Source organism: Chionomys nivalis, chromosome 1 (genome assembly GCF_950005125.1).
Source record: "Chionomys nivalis chromosome 1, mChiNiv1.1, whole genome shotgun sequence".
NCBI classification, from domain to species: Eukaryota; Metazoa; Chordata; class Mammalia; order Rodentia; family Cricetidae; genus Chionomys; species Chionomys nivalis.
This window is the reverse complement of record NC_080086.1, coordinates 136,968,837-136,985,935: the sequence shown is the minus strand read 5'-3', so window position 1 is coordinate 136,985,935 and position 17,099 is coordinate 136,968,837. Positions and strand designations below refer to the sequence as shown.

Genomic DNA, 17,099 nt, shown 5'->3' with positions numbered 1-17,099 from the left:
ACATTTCAGCCTTTGCTCTGGTGCTAGGCTTTATAGCTTCAGGGATACATGAAAATCTCACCCCGTGATGCTGTTTCCTCACTCTTAGTTGTATATTAAATTTTAAGAAAGATAAAATTACATGGTATCCTTGAAGGCTTGAAGCAAAGCATTGTTATTAATCAGGTGAGGCTGAAGAATGCTGTAGCCTTGTACACCACACTTGAAAATGGTTACCAGGCTGCTGGACTTGGTAGTCTGCAGACTGCATACCTGAATACTGGGGAGACTGGGGCAGGAGACAAGCAAGTTCATGGCTGCCTGGGCCACAGAGTGATTTCAAGGATACCTCGTGAAATCCTGTTTTAAAGTAAAAAGGGATAGATCTTCATGGTGATAGAGCTTGCTGAGCTTTAGGTTTAACCCCCAGTGCTACAGAAAGAGAAGAAAAACAGAAAGGACTGACAAGATGACTTAGCTGCTAAGGGATATACCGCCAAGCCTGACAACCTGAGTTCAGTCCCTTGAGCTCACAGTGTCCTTCACATGTATGCGCCTACCCACGTTCACATAAATAAATAATTCTAATAAATTTTTTTTTTTTTTTTTTCGAGACAGGGTTTCTCTGTGGTTTTGGAGCCTGTCCTGGAACTAGCTCTTGTAGACCAGGCTGGTCTCGAACTCACAGAGATCCACCTGCCTCTGCCTCCCAAGGGCTGGGATTAAAGGCGTGCGCCACCACCGCCCGGCGTTTTTTTCTAATAAAAATTTTAAAAGAAAAAAGAAACTTGTTACCAGGAATTTAAGAGTATGTTTCAGTGTCTGGAAGAAAAACTAATGAGCCATTTTATTTTAAACATTGCTCTGTAGAATATTAAACTCTTTTCATAATTATCCAGAGTAGGGCTCGGAACCTCACTTACATGTGTGTTTTCTTTCCCTCACTGTTCCCTGAAGGCTGCCCTTGGAGCTGGCTTTTCTGACAAGACTCCTGCTCACACTGTCACCATGGCCTGTATCTCTTCAAACCAAGCTATGACTACAGGTATGTGTAAGTGGAATCCAAAGGTGCTTACTGATTTTACTCCTTTTAATTAATCTTAGGAGAAGTAAGCAATTAGCACAGAGCTCTTCATTTGTGTTTTTTTTTTTAAATATTTATTTATTTATTTATTTATTTTGTATACAATATTCTTTCTGAATTATGCCTGCAGGCCAGAAGAGGGCGCCAGACCTCATTACAGATGGTTGTGAGCCACCATGTGGTTGCTGAGAAATGAACTCAGGACCTTTGGAAGAGCAGGCAATGCTCTTAACCTCTGAGCCATCTCTCCAGCCCTCATTTGTGTTTTTATAAAGATAAAATTGTATGAAAGTTAGGGATTTTCCAGAGTAGTTTCCATGCCCTGTGGGGACAGTTGCATTCTTCCTTAGTCCTGGGCTGGCTGCTATGGGACTGTCAGTGGGAGGAGGTGCATAGTTTATCCTGCGTAGGTAATTCTGATTGGACATCTTTCCATGAGGACAGAGTACTGCAGCCTCAAGCATCAACATAGTTGTTAATTCCTGCTCTAGATAGTCTAAGTCATGGGGTGGGAATATGTCTTAGCTGTGAGCACTTGTTGAGTAAACATGAGGACAAGAATGGATTGATCCCTAGCACCTACATAAATGTGTAGGTGTGGCAGCCTGCTTGTAATCTCAGAATTTGGAAGGCAGAGACAGGATTCCCAGAGCAAGCTGCTGGCTAGACAGTCCGAATTGGTGAGCTCTGTTCAAGTAAGGGAACTTGTCTCAATATACAAGATGGACACAATTGAAGACATCAGATACCAGCCTCTGGCTTGTACACACATGTACACCACACACACACACCTCGCCATATGTGTCCTAACACCTGCGAGCACACATTCACACATGCAAAAATGTTTTCATTTTTTTTCTTCACTTGGTACCCACATCCTTGGCAATCTATATGATATTTTAGCTTCTAACAATCTTCCTAAAATTGTGGAATGTTAAATGGCTACTTCTAAAGACAGGAGACTTGAGAGGCTTAATATTTAATGTTACAGTAATATCAAGGCCAGATTAGACCGGTCAGTTCATGGATGGTGAGGAATGATGCCCGAAGCAGTAGTTGGGGGCTTCTCTACTGAGCAGGGTGCAACAAAATATTGCATGCCAGTTGCCATACAGGAAAACCTAGATCTGAGAAGTCAGATACCTCATGTAGTAGAAATTAATATTCTCTGCATGGGGAGGGGGTGGAGTGTGGAAGAAACCTTTCTGAAAACTTAGACTGGGAGCATATAAAATATAGAAGATGTTTAGGTTTAGAATATTGTTTGAGTTGGGCTAGAGAGATGGCTCAGCACTGGCTGTTCTTCCAGAGGACCAGGGTATGATTCCCAGCACCCACGTGGCAATTCACAGCTATTATCTTCAGTTCCAGGAGATCTGACGCCGTCTTGGCCTCTGTGAGCCCTAGAAACAGATGTGGTGTACATGCATATTTGCAGGCAAAGCACACATACACACAGAATAAAATAAATAAATTAAAAGAATATCAATTTATTTAAAAGTTGATGTCAGACTGGGTGGTGGTGGCACACACTTGTAATCCTAGCACTCAGGAGACAGAGGCAGTTAGATCTCTTGAGTTTGAGGGCAACCTCGTCTACGGAGTGAGATCCAGGACATCCAGGGTTACACAGGAAGTTCCTTTCTCAAAAAACAAAAAAAGGAAGGAAGGAAGGAAAAAAGAGAAGGAAAGGAAAGGAGAAAAGTAAAAACTTTCAAATGTAGTGGCAGCAGTAAGGAGGCAGAGGCAGGTGGATCTCTGCGAGTTTGAGGTTTAGAAGCCGGCCTGGTCTACATAGTGCGTTCCAGGATCCTGTATCCAGAAGAAAAAAAAAAGGAAGGAAGGAAAAGTTAAAAACTGATTATTATTATATAAAACTGATAACTGTTACAAAATTTTTCATGTATTTATTTTGCATGTATGTATGTCATGATGCATGTGTAGAGGTCGAAGGATAACTTGTGGAAGTTGGTTCTCTCCTTCTGCCATATAGACTATAGGGATGGAACTGAGTTCCTCAGGCTTGCCTGCAAGTGCCTTTACCTGTTGAACCATCTCACTTGCCCCCATTTTATAGAACTTTTTAATCAAGAAGCTTATATTTCAGTGGTTTGTTATTCCTACAAAGTTGTTCATGCACATATCTTTTGTATATTGTAGCTGTTGGTCTGATAGCTTCTGGCCAGTGTGATGTTGTTGTGGCTGGTGGTGTTGAGTTATTGTCTGATATCCCTATTCGTCATTCAAGAAAAATGAGGAAAATGATGCTTGATCTCAATAAAGCCAAGACTCTGGGCCAGCGCCTGTCCTTACTCTCTAAATTTAGATTGAATTTTCTATCACCTGAGGTAAGACTTGTGAATTTAATATAAATAAAGACGAGTTTCCAGAACATCCTGAGGCTAATTACTGTTAGATATAACACATACTCTAATAGCTATATATTCTCATGATTACAGGGCAGTGTATTTGGTCAAGATGGGGGTGGGAGTAGTTATAAAAATTGAATTTGTAGAGACTGGAGAAATGGCTTATCGGTTAAAGAGCACTGACTGCTCTTCCAGAGGACTCAGGTTCAAACCCACATGGCAGCTCACAACTGTCTAACTCCAAGATGTGGCACACACACACACATGGACATACATGCAGGCAAAACACCAATGCACATAAAATAATAAAAATAAATAAATTATTAAAAAATTGAATTTTTTGCCGGACAGTGGTGGCACATGCCTTTAATCTCAGCACTTGGGAGGCAGAGGCAGGTAGATCTCTGTGAGTTCGAAGCCAGCCTGGTTTGTAAGAGCTAGTTCTAGTTCTAGGACAGGCTCCAAAACTACAGAGAAACCCTGTCTCAAGGAAAAAAAAAAAATTGAATTTGTAACCTGGGCATGGTAGCACATGCCCTTAATCTTAGCACTTTAGAGACAGAGACAAGTGAATCTGTTTAAGTTCAAGACCAGCCTGATTTACATAATCAGACTAGCTCCAGAAATGTGTCTGTTAGCCCCCTTTAGAAATATGTTTGCTCATGCTCACCTTCCTGGACCTAGATAGAAGTGGGAGGACCTTGGACTTCCCACAGGGCAGGGAATTTGGACTGCTCTTCAGTATCGAGAGGAATGGAGTGGGGGGAGGGGGAGAGGAGGGGGGGGAGAGGGAGCAATGTGTGGGAGGAGGGGGAGGGAAATGGGAAACGGGGAGGAGGTGGAAATTTTAATTAAAAAAGAATAAAATAAAAAAAAAGAAATATGTTTGCTCACAAAGAGATTTCTGGGATCTTTTATTCCCTCTTTGGCTTTTTTTTTTTGAGCTACCCTCAAATTAAAAATCCCCTTGCGAAGCCGGGCGGTGGTGGCGCACGCCTTTAATCCCAGCACTTGGGAGGCAGAGGCAGGCGGATCTCTGTGAGTTCAAGGCCAGCCTGGTCTACAAGAGCTAGTTCCAGGACAGGCTCCAAATCCACAGAGAAACCCTGTCTCGAAAAACCAAAAAAATAAAAAAAAAAAAAATAATAAAAAAATAAATAAATAAATAAATTCTATGCCGGGCGATGGTGGCGCACGCCTTTAATCCCAGCACTCGGGAGGCAGAGGCAGGCGGATCTCTGTGAGTTCGAGACCAGCCTGGTCTACAAGAGCTAGTTCCAGGACAGGCTCCAAAAACCACGGAGAAACCCTGTCTCGAAAAACCAAAAAAAAATCCCCTTGCGAGCCTAGTGATGGTGGCGCACGCCTTTAATCCCAGCACTCGGGAGGCAGAGGCAGGTGGATCTTTATGAGTACAAGGCCAGCCTGGTCTACAAGATTTAGTTCCAGGACAGGCTCCAAGAACTACAGAGAAACCCTGTCTCAAAAAAACAAAACAAACAAACAAACAAAAAACAAAATCAAAATCCCCTTGCCTCAACCTCCCGGATTAGAGGCATGTGTCCCTAAATCCAGCCAATAAATAGATTTCAGCTTTTCTAAATAACACTGAGCAATCCTACACAACTGTAACTTGACTATAACTGTTCTCAATGTCCCCTTTGCTAGCTCCCTTCAGTGGCTGAGTTCTCCACTAACGAGACCATGGGCCACTCTGCAGACCGGCTGGCTGCTGCTTTTGCTGTTTCTCGAATGGAACAGGATGAATACGCACTGCGTTCTCATAGTCTGGCCAAAAAGGCACAGGATGAAGGGCATCTTTCTGATATCGTACCCTTCAAAGTACCAGGTAAATGGTGAAACTTAAAGGATTTCTTTATTTTTATCTTTCGTTTTATGTGTATACCTTAGTGTCTGTATGTTCATCATGTACATGCAGGTGTCCCGGGCATCAGAGCCCCTGGAACCAAGGTTACAGGTGATTGTGAGCCAACTGATGTGGGTGCTGGGAACAAATCTGGATCCTCTGCGAGGGCAGCAAGTGCTCTTAATGATGCTCAATCATCTCTTCATCCCTATACTAAAAACCTTAAGTGATAATTTCTTAAAGACAGGGTCTTGCCGGGCGATGGTGGTGCATGCCTTTAATCCCAGCACTCGGGAGGCAGAGGCAGGTGGATCTCTGTGAGTTCGAGACCAGCCTGGTCTACAGAGCTAGTTCCAGGACAGGCTCCAAAGCCACAGAGAAACCCTGTCTCGAAAAACCAAAAAAAAAAAAAAAAAAAAAAAGACAGGGTCTTACCATGTGACCCTGGAAGCCTTGAGCTCACAGAGAGGCCTGCTTTTAGCCTCCCTGGTGCTATGATTAATTTACTTTTTAATAAGTATAATAATTGTTTCCAAACTACTCAGATTTTATTCTTTTTCCATTTTTGTTTTTCAAGACAGGGTTTCTCAGTGGCTATGGAGCCAGCCTGGAACTCTCTCTTTAGACCAGGCTGGCCTCGAACTCACAAAGATCTACCAGTCTCTGCTTCCCAAGTGCTGGGATTAAAGGTGTGCGCCACCACCACCCAGCTCAGCTTTTATTCTTTTTTTTTTTTTTTTTGTTTTTTTGTTTTTTTTTTGTTTTTGGTTTTTCGAGACAGGGTTTCTCTGTGGTTTTGGAGCCTGTCCTGGAACTAGCTCTTGTAGACCAGGCTGGTCTCGAACTCACAGAGATCCGCCTGCCTCTGCCTCCTGAGTGCTGGGATTAAAGGCGTGCGCCACCATCGCCCAGCTCAGCTTTTATTCTTAAACATAGACTCAATTTTAGATTTATGTGGTAATACAGGTAAGCTTTAAAAATATTTTTGCTTCGGAAGCAAAGACAGGTGCATCTCTGTGAGTTTGAGGACAGCCTGGTCTACACAGGTCTACAAAGCAAGTTCCAGGACAGTCGGGGCCACATAGAGAAACCCTATCGTGGAAACTCCCCCCCCCCAAAAAAAAAGAAAAGAAAAAAAGAAAGATATTTTTGTTATTTTTAAAACAAAGTCTCATATAGACCTGGTTGGGCTCATATTATGTTACTGAGTCTGGCCTTGAACTCCTGATCTCCTCTGCCTCTACCTCCTAAGTGGTAGGATTGCCTGTACACGCTGCCATACCCAACTTTAGGTTTTTATAAGTGCCACTCCTGGAGTATCTCTCTCTTTTCTCATCTCTGTGTGTAATCTCGTCTTGGTAATCAGAAAAGACTTTCTTTTAAAGATTAGGCTGTATAGCTCAGTAGTATAGTGCTTGCCTCAGGACAGTCAAAGCCCAGTGGGGTGGGGGTTAATCCCTAGAACTAGAAAGAATAGAAAGGCTTTCTTCATAGTTGACAGATAATATTTACATTCCATTTGCTAAGTCTTTAGTAACATGTGTGTGTCTTTGTGTGGATATATGCACATGCATGTGGATTCTTTAGTAACATGTGTGTGTCTTTGTGTGGATATATGCACATGCATGTGGGTTCTTTAGTAACATGTGTGTGTCTTTGTGTGGATATATGCACATGCATGTGGATTCTTTAGAGGCCAGAAGAGGGCATTGGTTCCCCTGGAGCTGGAGTCATAGGCAGTTGTGGGTTGCCCAATGTGGGTGCTAGGTACTAAAAGAACAGCAAGTGCTAACCACTGAACCATCTTTCCAGCCCCCTGTTCTTATCATTTTTAAAGCATATTGCTATAGAGAAGATATATAATGCTCACAGTTTCTTAGAGTTAAAAAATTGCTGTCATTATAGGAAAGGACACAGTTATCAAAGATAATGGGATCCGACCTTCCTCATTGGAGCAAATGGCCAAACTAAAACCTGCGTTCATCAAACCCTATGGCACAGTGACAGCTGCAAATTCTTCTTTCCTGGTAATTGTCAATGCTATTTGTGTTTAATAGAGGCTTTTCTGTGTTCTCAATAGAAGAGTTTACAACAAATTTGCTTGTGTGTGATTGGAGGCTTAAAACAAAGCTATTCACTGTGAAAAAAAAAACGTTAAAGGAAAATCATTTCAAAAAAACAAAAAACAAAACAAACCACAAACTGGATGCGATAATACAAACCTGTAACCCCAGCATTCAGGATATAGAAGCTGGAGGATCAAGAATTTACAGCTAGCCTTGGTATGCAAGACCCTGTCTCAAAAATCCAACAAATAAAGTTTTGCTTTGAAGATAAGATTTCCTTATGTAACCTAGGTTGGCCTCAAAGTTACAATCCTGCCTCAACCTCCCTGGTGCTGGAATTACAGGCATGTACCATGTTTGAACACCAAGTTTAAAATAATAGTTTTAAGGACTTAGATCTCTCACTGTACTGATACAGAAGCTGTTCTTTTTTTTTTTAAATTGATATTTATTGAGCTCTACATTTTTCTCTGCTCCCCTCCCTGCCTCTCCCCTTCCCCTTCAATCCTCCCCCAAGGTCCCCATGCTCCCAATTTACTGAGGAGATCTTGTCTTTTTATACTTTCTACTTCCCATGTAGATTAGATCTATGTAAGTCTCTCTTAGTGTCCGCATTGTTGTCTAAGTTCTCTGGGATTCTGGTTTGTAGGCTGGTTTTCTTTGCTTTATGTTTAGAAACCACCTATGAGTGAGTACATGTGATAATTGTCTTTCTGGGTTACCTCACTCAAAATAATGTTTTCTAGCTCCATCCATTTTCCTGCAAAATTCAAGCTGCTGTTATTTTTTTCTGCTGTGTAGTACTCCTTTGTGTAAATGTACCACATTTTTCTTATCCATTCTTTGATCGAGGGGCATTTAGGTGTTTCCAAGTTCTGGCTATGACAAAGAAGCTGTTCTTCTTATGCCCTTGACCATTTATCAAACTTGTATTGCTTATGCTGGGCACTGGGAATGGAAAGGACGGTTGTGATACAGTGAAGTACTATGGTGGCTGTACATTAGCTACTGAGGATGTCAGAGTGGCTTCTCAAAAGAAGTACTAAGTGGATTTGGTGTGTGTCTGGGCACCATGTATGTGCAGTGCCTATATAGGCCAAAAGAGACATGGCTCTTCTGGAACTGGAGTTACAGATTGTTCTTCGGTGCTGTGTGGAGACTGGAAACCAAAACTGGCTCCTCTGGAAGAACAAGTTCTTTTAACCACTGAGCTGTCTGTCTCTCCAGCCCTCAATGTTTCTTTGACAGTATAGCTAACCGATTACTACCACCACACTCAGCAGTGACCACACTGTTGCAGTATCCATAAACCATTTTTTTGTTTGCTTGTTTTTTGTTTTTTCAAGATAGAGTTTCTCTGTGAACAGCCCTAGCTGTCCTGGAACTAGTTCTTATAGACCAGACTGCCCTCGAACTCTCAGAGATCTGCCTGCCTCTGCCTCCCAAGTGCTGAGATTAAAGGCATGTGTCACCACTGCCCATTTTTTATAATTTATTTAAATTAATTTTATTTGCATTGGTATGAAGGTATACTAATGAAGGTATCAGATCCCTTGGAACTGGAGTTAAAGACAGTTGTAAACCACCATGTGGGTGCTGGGAATTGAACCTGGGTCCTCTGGAAGTGCTCTTAACTGCTGAGCCATTTCTCTAACCCCCATAAACCATTTTTTTATGTATAGTCACTTGTGTTCTCAGACTTTATGGCTACCCTACTGGTGGCTACATGCTCTTTTTAGGATTGCAGAATTTTTAAAAGGGATGTATAATTGAATGCGACAGAACTTGTCTTGATTTTTACATATTATATGGACTGGTTTCATTTTCTTTTGAATTGTGGAGGACATTCTTTCTTCCTTTCTTCTTTCCTCTCTCTCTCTCGTTCTTTTTTTTTTTTTTTTTTCTTTTTTTTTTGAGTCAGTGTTTCTCTGTGTAGAACCTGGCTGTCCTTGAACTCACTCTGGCTTCTTTTTGAAATAATGGTAAAGGGCTTTTTAAAAACAAACTCCCGGCCGGGCGGTGGTGGCGCACGCCTTTAATCCCAGCACTCAGGAGGCAGAGGCAGGCGGATCTCTGGGAGTTCAAGGCCAGCCTGGTCTACAAGAGCTAGTTCCGGGACAGGCACCAAAGCTACAAATCCTGTCTCAAAAAAAACCAACCAAACAAACAAAAGACCAAAAAAAAAAAAAAAATACGAGATGTGTTCAAAGTTTTCTAAAACCATGGTTTTAATGTTCTCACTCGCCCACCTGTGTCTTCTCTCAATGTTTTGAATAAAATCTCAAAGCTGTGGGCAAGAGGCAACAAAGAAACAGCACAGAAAATATAAAAAATGAATAATTGGAGTATATAAAATATTGTTCTAATCCATAAAAAATTTTATTTCCTGTGCTCTAAACAAAAACCTATAGGTTCTTATTTCTAAAGTTGCCTCTCCCAATGTATTTTGACAAATTATGATACCTTATGAACAATGCCTGCTACCATTGTTCTCCCAGAATGGCTCAGTGTGTTTGCTTGATTGTGATTTAATGGTGGATACAGTAAAGTGAATTTGTTGTATAGATTCCGTATAGATCTGTTAGTGGACTCGGAAACAGACAGGAGGTGACTGCCGGGAGACCTCCAGGTGACATCATTGTTCTGTTACTGTTTCAGACTGATGGCGCTTCTGCGATGCTCATCATGTCAGAGGAGAAAGCTCTGGCCATGGGTTATAAGCCAAAGGCATATTTGAGGTAAAGTAAATATTCTGGTGAATTGCCTGTGGTTTCTTTATTTTATTACTGGAGCTATTCTTTCTGTTTTTTGTCTAGGGATTTTATGTATGTGTCCCAGGATCCAAAAGATCAGCTTTTACTTGGGTAAGTAGTAGTGAATATCTCTCTGGATTTCAATAAAAAGTATTTGAATTTTTATTACATTTATTTAGTGTGTATGGAGGGTGGTGGAGTATAATTTTTATTACATTTATTTAGTGTGTATGGAGGGTGGTATAGTATAATTTTTATTACATTTATTTAGTGTATGGAGGGTGGTGGAGTATAATTTTTTCCTTCCACCACGTGGGACCCAGGGATCAATTGCTCACATTTTTACACAGGGTTCAAAGTATTTTATTTTCATGTCACTATTCACTGTGCTATATAATTAGACAACACTTCCACCCTGTGGGGTGTGTGTGTGTGTGTGTGTGTGTGTGTGTGTGTGTGTGTGTGTATGCTTATGTGTTTTGGGGTATTGAAAGCAAGCACTCCCAACACTGAGCCTCATCCCTATCCCACAGGATCTTTCATAAATGCCTCTGGTTATCTCTCATTTGTGGTGATATTTTGTCTATGATCTAATAAATAAAGCTTGCTTGAAGATCAGAGTGCAGAGCTAGCCACACTAGATAGCCATAGAGGCCAGGCAGTGGTGGCACACACCTTTAATCCCAGAATTTGGGAGACAGAGGCAGATGGATCTCTGGGCTACATGGAATTGATCTAGTCTAAAAGAGAAACAGAGCCAAGCAGTAGTGACTCACACCTTTATTCCCAGTACTTAGAATTCACATACCTTTAATCCCAGCACTAGGAGACAGGAAGGGATATGGCTGAATATGGGAGGAGACGGGAGCTCAGGGTGGTCAGTCAGAGAAGGCAGTCTGAGGAAGCAGTCTAAGGACAGGATTGCCCCTTTGCTCTGAGCATCAGTAGAGGTAAGAGCTCTAGTGACTGGTTGCTCTGCTTCTTTAATCCTTTACCTTTCACTTCCTGATGGCTGACTCCCAAGTTTTTATTATTAAGACCAATTAGAATTCATACTACACTCCTTTTTCCACTGGCTTCATTGTAACCTTAAAGTTAGGCAAGCCCTTCCCTGCCTTGCCCCTTTCAATGCTGTTCCTTTTTTCTTTAGTTTTAACTTACCCTTCACTATTTGCCTGCTGATTATCTATCTGTTTTTCCAGTTCTATAGTATGGTAAAGATGAAAGGCATGTCTTTTTGTGTCCTCAACACTTAATTAGTATTCGTATAATAGAACCAATGAATAAGTATACAACTCAATTTGGAGTATACTAAGAAATGCTTAAGTTAAACTGGAAAGTTTTGGTCTACTACCTTTTGTTTGTTTTCTTTTTCAGACCAACATATGCTACTCCAAAAGTTCTAGAAAAGGCAGGATTAACCATGAACGATATTGATGCTTTTGAATTTCATGAAGCCTTCTCAGTAAGTTGTTTATAAGACACATCTGAAATGAAACTCATGCTTGTAAGGAGTAGGGCTTTGTATTTCAGACTTGACTTTTTTGAGGGGAGGCTACGTCAGAAAATTGGGTCATATTAGTGTTGAAAATATACCCTTGAGGATGTTTCTTAGAGACCTCTTAAGATGTGTTAAATTATATAAAAACACTTTCACTGAGAACTGATACAAAGATTTGCTTAAAGTTACATGTCTGTGTCTTAGATAAAGCCCAGAAGAGCATTGATAACAAAATTGTGAATTATTTCCCTCCTAGGGTCAGATTTTGGCTAACTTTAAAGCCATGGATTCTGACTGGTTTGCACAAAACTACATGGGTAGGAAAACCAAGGTAAGTTTCTAATAAAGAATATATGCTTGAATTTCCCAGTAAAAACAGTAAGCCTTTATGTTGTCTTCTGTAGGCAGAGGCTGCTTGCTCGTTTCCTGGCCCCTCAGACCCGAAATAATCACACAGAAACTGTATTACTTAATTACAACACTGCTTGGTCAATATCTTAAGCATATTTCTAGCTAGCTCTTACATCTTAAATTAGCCTATTTCTATTATTTCATATTTTACCATAAGACTCATGGTTTACTGCCAAGGTTCCGGGGCGTCTGTCTCTGGCGGCTACATGGCGTCTCTTTGACTCTGCCTACTCTCTCTCTCTCTACATTTCTGTTTGGATTTTCTGCCTAACTTTACTCTGTTAAGCCATCGGCCAAAAGCAGCTTCTGTATTAACCAATGTCAATGAAATATAATCACAGCATACAGAGGTGAATTCCACATAAGCTTCTGCTGATCTCATTCCTAGGTCATACACTGGTTTGTAAAGTGGTCAGTGTTGTTTACTTTCCTCTAGGTTGCCTGCTTCTCTTAGAAAGAGCCTGATGTGATTGATCTTAAGTAAAATTGCTTTTAAACTGGTGTTTGTTTTTGTGGGAGCCAGGTTGGAGCACCTCCTCTGGAGAAGTTTAATATCTGGGGTGGATCACTGTCTCTGGGACACCCCTTTGGAGCCACTGGCTGTCGGTTGGTCATGGCAGCTGCCAACAGACTGAGGAAGGATGGAGGCCAGTATGCTTTGGTGGCTGCCTGTGCAGCTGGAGGACAGGTACGTCACAGCAGTGTCCTTAGCACTTCACATATCAAGAACATTTTGTTTGAAACATTCATGGAGCTCTATTTTTGATGACAGAGAATAGCAGTTTTCTTTTGGGAGATAGGGAGACTATTGATTTTAATTCTGATATTTCAAAGAAAATGCTCTTTAAATCCAAGCTGTTCTTTTTTTTAAAGTGTTTTCTTGTTTATAAAATTAATAAATGATCATCATGGAAACTATGTAAAATATAAAAATATACAGAAAAAAATAGTTTATAATTTCTTTGCCAGGCACTAACATTAAAAGCATCCCAATGTATTTTTTCTTTAACAATACACTTTTATTCATTTACCTAATAATTACACCTTATCTGTAAACTCTAGGGAAGCAATGTCTGCGGCTGTTCACCCAGGCATGATGTGCTTGTCTCACATGTTTGAAGTTCTGGGTTCAGTCCTCAGCACTGCCACAACAAAACCACCTTTCTCAAGAACAGAGGCCTTAACTATCTGTAGACATTTGGCTGCTGTTCAACCAAGGGATTTATTGTTTTGGTAGATGTTTTCCTGTCTACTTCACTCCATTATTGAGTCAGCATTCTACATACTATAACATCTCACTGGGAATAAAATCCAGAAGGAAAACTAACTGTAGGCTTTTATTGTTTTTTCAAGACAGGGTTTCTCTGTGTAGTCCTGGAACTTGTTTTGTTGGCCAGACTGACCTCAAACTCAGAGATTGCCTGCCTCTACCTCCTGAGTATTGTGATTAAGGCCACCACGTGTATTAGCATGTAGCCTTTTTTCTATTCTGATATAAACAGATTTTTGTTTCTTGCATATTGTAGACACTTTTACAATCAAGACAAATAAGCTATAGAAGAGCATAAAATCCTATCTGTAGCCATACCACCCTAAATATACCTGATTTCTCAAAGTATAAAATCATTTCAGACTGCCTCCTCTCTCTCCCCCTGCCTCTCTCTCTTTTCCCCCTTCCCCCCTTCCCTTCCATTTCATAACCTACTAAATAAACTCTATACCCCACAAAAAAATCATTTCAAAGACTTTATAGACAGCTTTCTCCTAGAGTATTTGGAGGAAGAAAGGTTATTTATTCTACTTATAAGTTGAGCCGGGTATGGCGACACACGCCTTTAATCCCAGCACTCAGGAGGCAGAGGCAGGTGGATCTCTGTGAGTTGGTGGCCACCCAGGTCTACAGAGTGAGTTCTAGGACAGCCAGGACTACACAGAGAAACCCTGTCTCAAAAAACAAAAATGTTGAAGCATTTGTTGCTTTATAGCCTGGAGCTTTTTGGTGATAGTAGAGATGAAACCTAGGTCTCCACACACACTAGATTGCTCTACTGGGGATAGCCTCTAACTCAGAAATGTCTCACCATTTGTGTGACTCCCCTAACTGAAACTTTGCATGTTTAGGCAGGAGCCTGCTTCTCTCTGCCTGCTCCCTCACAGAGCGTGTAGTCCAGAGATTCCCTCCCTTCCTTTCAGGTGCAATTGTTCTCTCTATCCCACAGAATTTAAATAACATTAGGTGATTTTGTGGATGACTGAAGAAAAATGTTCGGGTCTTTCTTTTAGAAGTTTTAAACTTGCCACTAATTGTTTCATTGAGCCAATAGAGTGACACCACATGATTAGGAAATTAGAGCAAAATTCACTGTAGCTGGCCAGTGGTGGCGTACCCCTTTAATCCCAGCACTCGGGAGGCAGAGGCAGGTGGATCTTTGTGAGTTTGAGTCCAGCCTGGTCTACAGAGCAAGTTCCAGGACAGGCACCAAAACTATACAGAGAAATCCTGTCTTGAAAAACAAAAACAAAAAAAAACAAAATTTTTTAAAAAGATCACTATTGTGAATCTAGAGCAGAGCAGAGTTTTTTCTTCTTTTTTTTAAAATAATTTATTTTTATTTTATGTTTATTGGTGTGTTGTTTACATGTATGTCTGTGTGAGTGTGAACTGGAGTTACAGACAGATGTGAGCTGCCGTGTGGGTGCCAAGAATTTAACTCCAGTCTTATGGAATAGCAGGCAGTAACCTTACCACTAAAGCCACCTCTCTAGCCCTAGAGCAGTGGTTTTCATCTTTGGCATTGTTAATGTTCTGGACCAGTTAATTCTGTGGGCTGTGTGCTGTACTGTTAAGATGCCTCCACCCATGAGATTCCAATTGCAACAAATTCTTCCCAATCCTACCCTGGCCTGTATGTAAGCACATAGTTGAAACAAGTAGAAATACTCAGACATTGCCAGATGTCTTCTGGAGAGAGTGGGGGGCACCTCTCCTAGCTGATAACCACTGATCGATCATGTTGGAACATGAAAATAGTGTACTATAAGTGTTCTGTCTCCTATGAATCCTTTGAATAGCCCTCAGGTCAGTCAAACCTTCCAATCTCTGCCCTTTTTGTTTGTTTGTTTGCTTATACATTGTAAAGGTTTTGAACCAATATATATGCTAAATTCCGGATGAAGATCTTGTATCAGAACCTTAAACTTACATAGTATTGAACTTGGTGCCTTATAAATAATAGTTTCTTAATACTTATTTAAGGGAGTTGAACCTAGAAGCTGGGCATTAGGCTGTTTACTGATTTGATGGCAGTCCAGCGATAAGGACAACTGTTTATCAGATTGGAAATCCTAGCTGTTTAGGTTTGACTTGGGTCACAGCTAGTACCCAGAGCTGTGCAGAGTGTTGGAGAAGGGACATTGTTCTTTCTTCCTATCCTTACGTACGTTCGGTTCATCTTCTTAGCCAGAGAATAGTGAAGAGCCAAGAGCCCAGGCCTCAGAATCCTCACACCTGTTTTCAGATCTGGTCTTACTTAACTGTTACTTAGGGTCTGACTGAGTCACTTAATCTTTCCAATCCTACTTGGGTTGAAGATGTGGCCCAGTGTTAGAATGCTTGCCTAGCATGCCTGAGACCCTGTCTCAATCTCCAGAAGCACAGAAACTAAAATAAAAGCAACCATTTATTACACTTATTAGGACTCACTATATTACACTGAGTCTGCTGCATATATGTATCCGTGTGTTTATATGAGAATAGCCAGTTGTATGTATGTATGTATATATATACATATACATATATAAATACATGTGTGTCTATATAATGTGTTCTGAGTTAAACATGTTTATAAAGTCTTTCCAAACTAGGCACCATGAGCTCCATTTTATAGAGGAAATGGGGGCTCAGAAGGATCACTTTCCCGTGATCCACAGTGGCTGAAGGTGTTTGTGTACACTGTTCGCTTGCCTCCATACTGGCTGGATTTGTCACTTTTCATTGCTTTTGTTACTTTGACTGGCCTTTTTTTTTTTTTTTGTCTACAGGGTCATGCTATGATTGTGGAAGCTTATCCGAAATGATTGCTATAGAGGAGGTGACCTGATTTCTGTGCAGCACTCGCACTGGGCAATGCCATTTCAATGCACTACCGAGTGACACCTGTAGTCCTAGCTCTTCTTAGGAACATTTGTGGCCTTCTCTTAAATACTTTGCAATCAAGCCTTGCCAGTATTCCAAGCTTTCCAATGACCACAGCTTCTGCTCTCTCAGTTCCAGGCTATCACACAGATGTGTACACAGTTCTCGTTGTCTTTTGTCACAAAGACTAACGGTTGGCAGCAGCTTAGAGAGAGGTTAGCTAAGGTTTGGAATCATCTTTGTAACATTTGCAGATTCCCCCTATTCCTGTCTGTGTCATAAAGGTAATTATTTTTTTCTAAAATACAAACCTATGTGCCTAAATTAACTTACTATGGAAAAAAATAATAATCTAAACATCTCTGAAAACTGAAATGCTTAGATATATAAATACCATTTTGGCTGACCCTAATAAAGTAGAACTGTATTAGAGGACTGTTTGTAGTCTCTTTTTTAGTGGGAGAAGATGGCCTTTTCGACTTAGAGGCACCTTTTGCCTTTAATTACTCATTTAGAACTTATAACTATTTCAGTCGATTGCGAAACCACCAGGACTGTAAGTAATACGCTGCCTTATAATAATGTTTCTCCTATTGCTTAATTGAAGCAAATTGATATCCTTGGAGACGATCCTGTTTGTCAGGGTTGGTGTCACGTGTAAAAATATGGCTGTCAGAGACTCTTTGAAATTCTTGACAGCTGTGCTGCACAAATCACATGTATGTTATTCTGAAGAAGTCATAGTTGTGGACATTTAAATGTTGCTCAAATGTATTGAAGTTGCTATCTGAAAGATCCAGGGGCTTTTAGGCAAGGAACAAAGTGTTGATCTCTGAAAAGTACTTAAGAGTTTTCTTGGTAAATTAAAACATTGTATGTATGTATGTATGTATTATGGGATTTTGTGTGGTGCTAGGAATTAAAAGTCAGGGTC

The 17,099-nt window shown here is 40.8% G+C and overlaps 1 protein-coding gene across 2 annotated transcripts in view; it reads left to right on the top strand.

The window, feature by feature from the left end:
* The window catches only part of Hadhb (hydroxyacyl-CoA dehydrogenase trifunctional multienzyme complex subunit beta), a 38,997-nt gene extending 22,400 nt beyond the window's left edge, over window positions 1-16,597 (top strand). For both annotated transcript variants that reach the window (XM_057768525.1, XM_057768519.1), the window contains exons 7-16: window positions 937-1,024; window positions 3,224-3,411; window positions 5,101-5,281; window positions 7,205-7,326; window positions 10,024-10,103; window positions 10,182-10,229; window positions 11,496-11,583; window positions 11,876-11,950; window positions 12,554-12,718; window positions 16,072-16,597. In XM_057768525.1, coding sequence (XP_057624508.1) covers window positions 937-1,024; window positions 3,224-3,411; window positions 5,101-5,281; window positions 7,205-7,326; window positions 10,024-10,103; window positions 10,182-10,229; window positions 11,496-11,583; window positions 11,876-11,950; window positions 12,554-12,718; window positions 16,072-16,107 — 1,071 coding nt within the window. In that variant the 3' untranslated portion in view covers window positions 16,108-16,597. The remainder of the gene's footprint in view (window positions 1-936; window positions 1,025-3,223; window positions 3,412-5,100; window positions 5,282-7,204; window positions 7,327-10,023; window positions 10,104-10,181; window positions 10,230-11,495; window positions 11,584-11,875; window positions 11,951-12,553; window positions 12,719-16,071) is intronic.
* The last annotated feature ends 502 nt before the right edge of the window (window positions 16,598-17,099 follow it).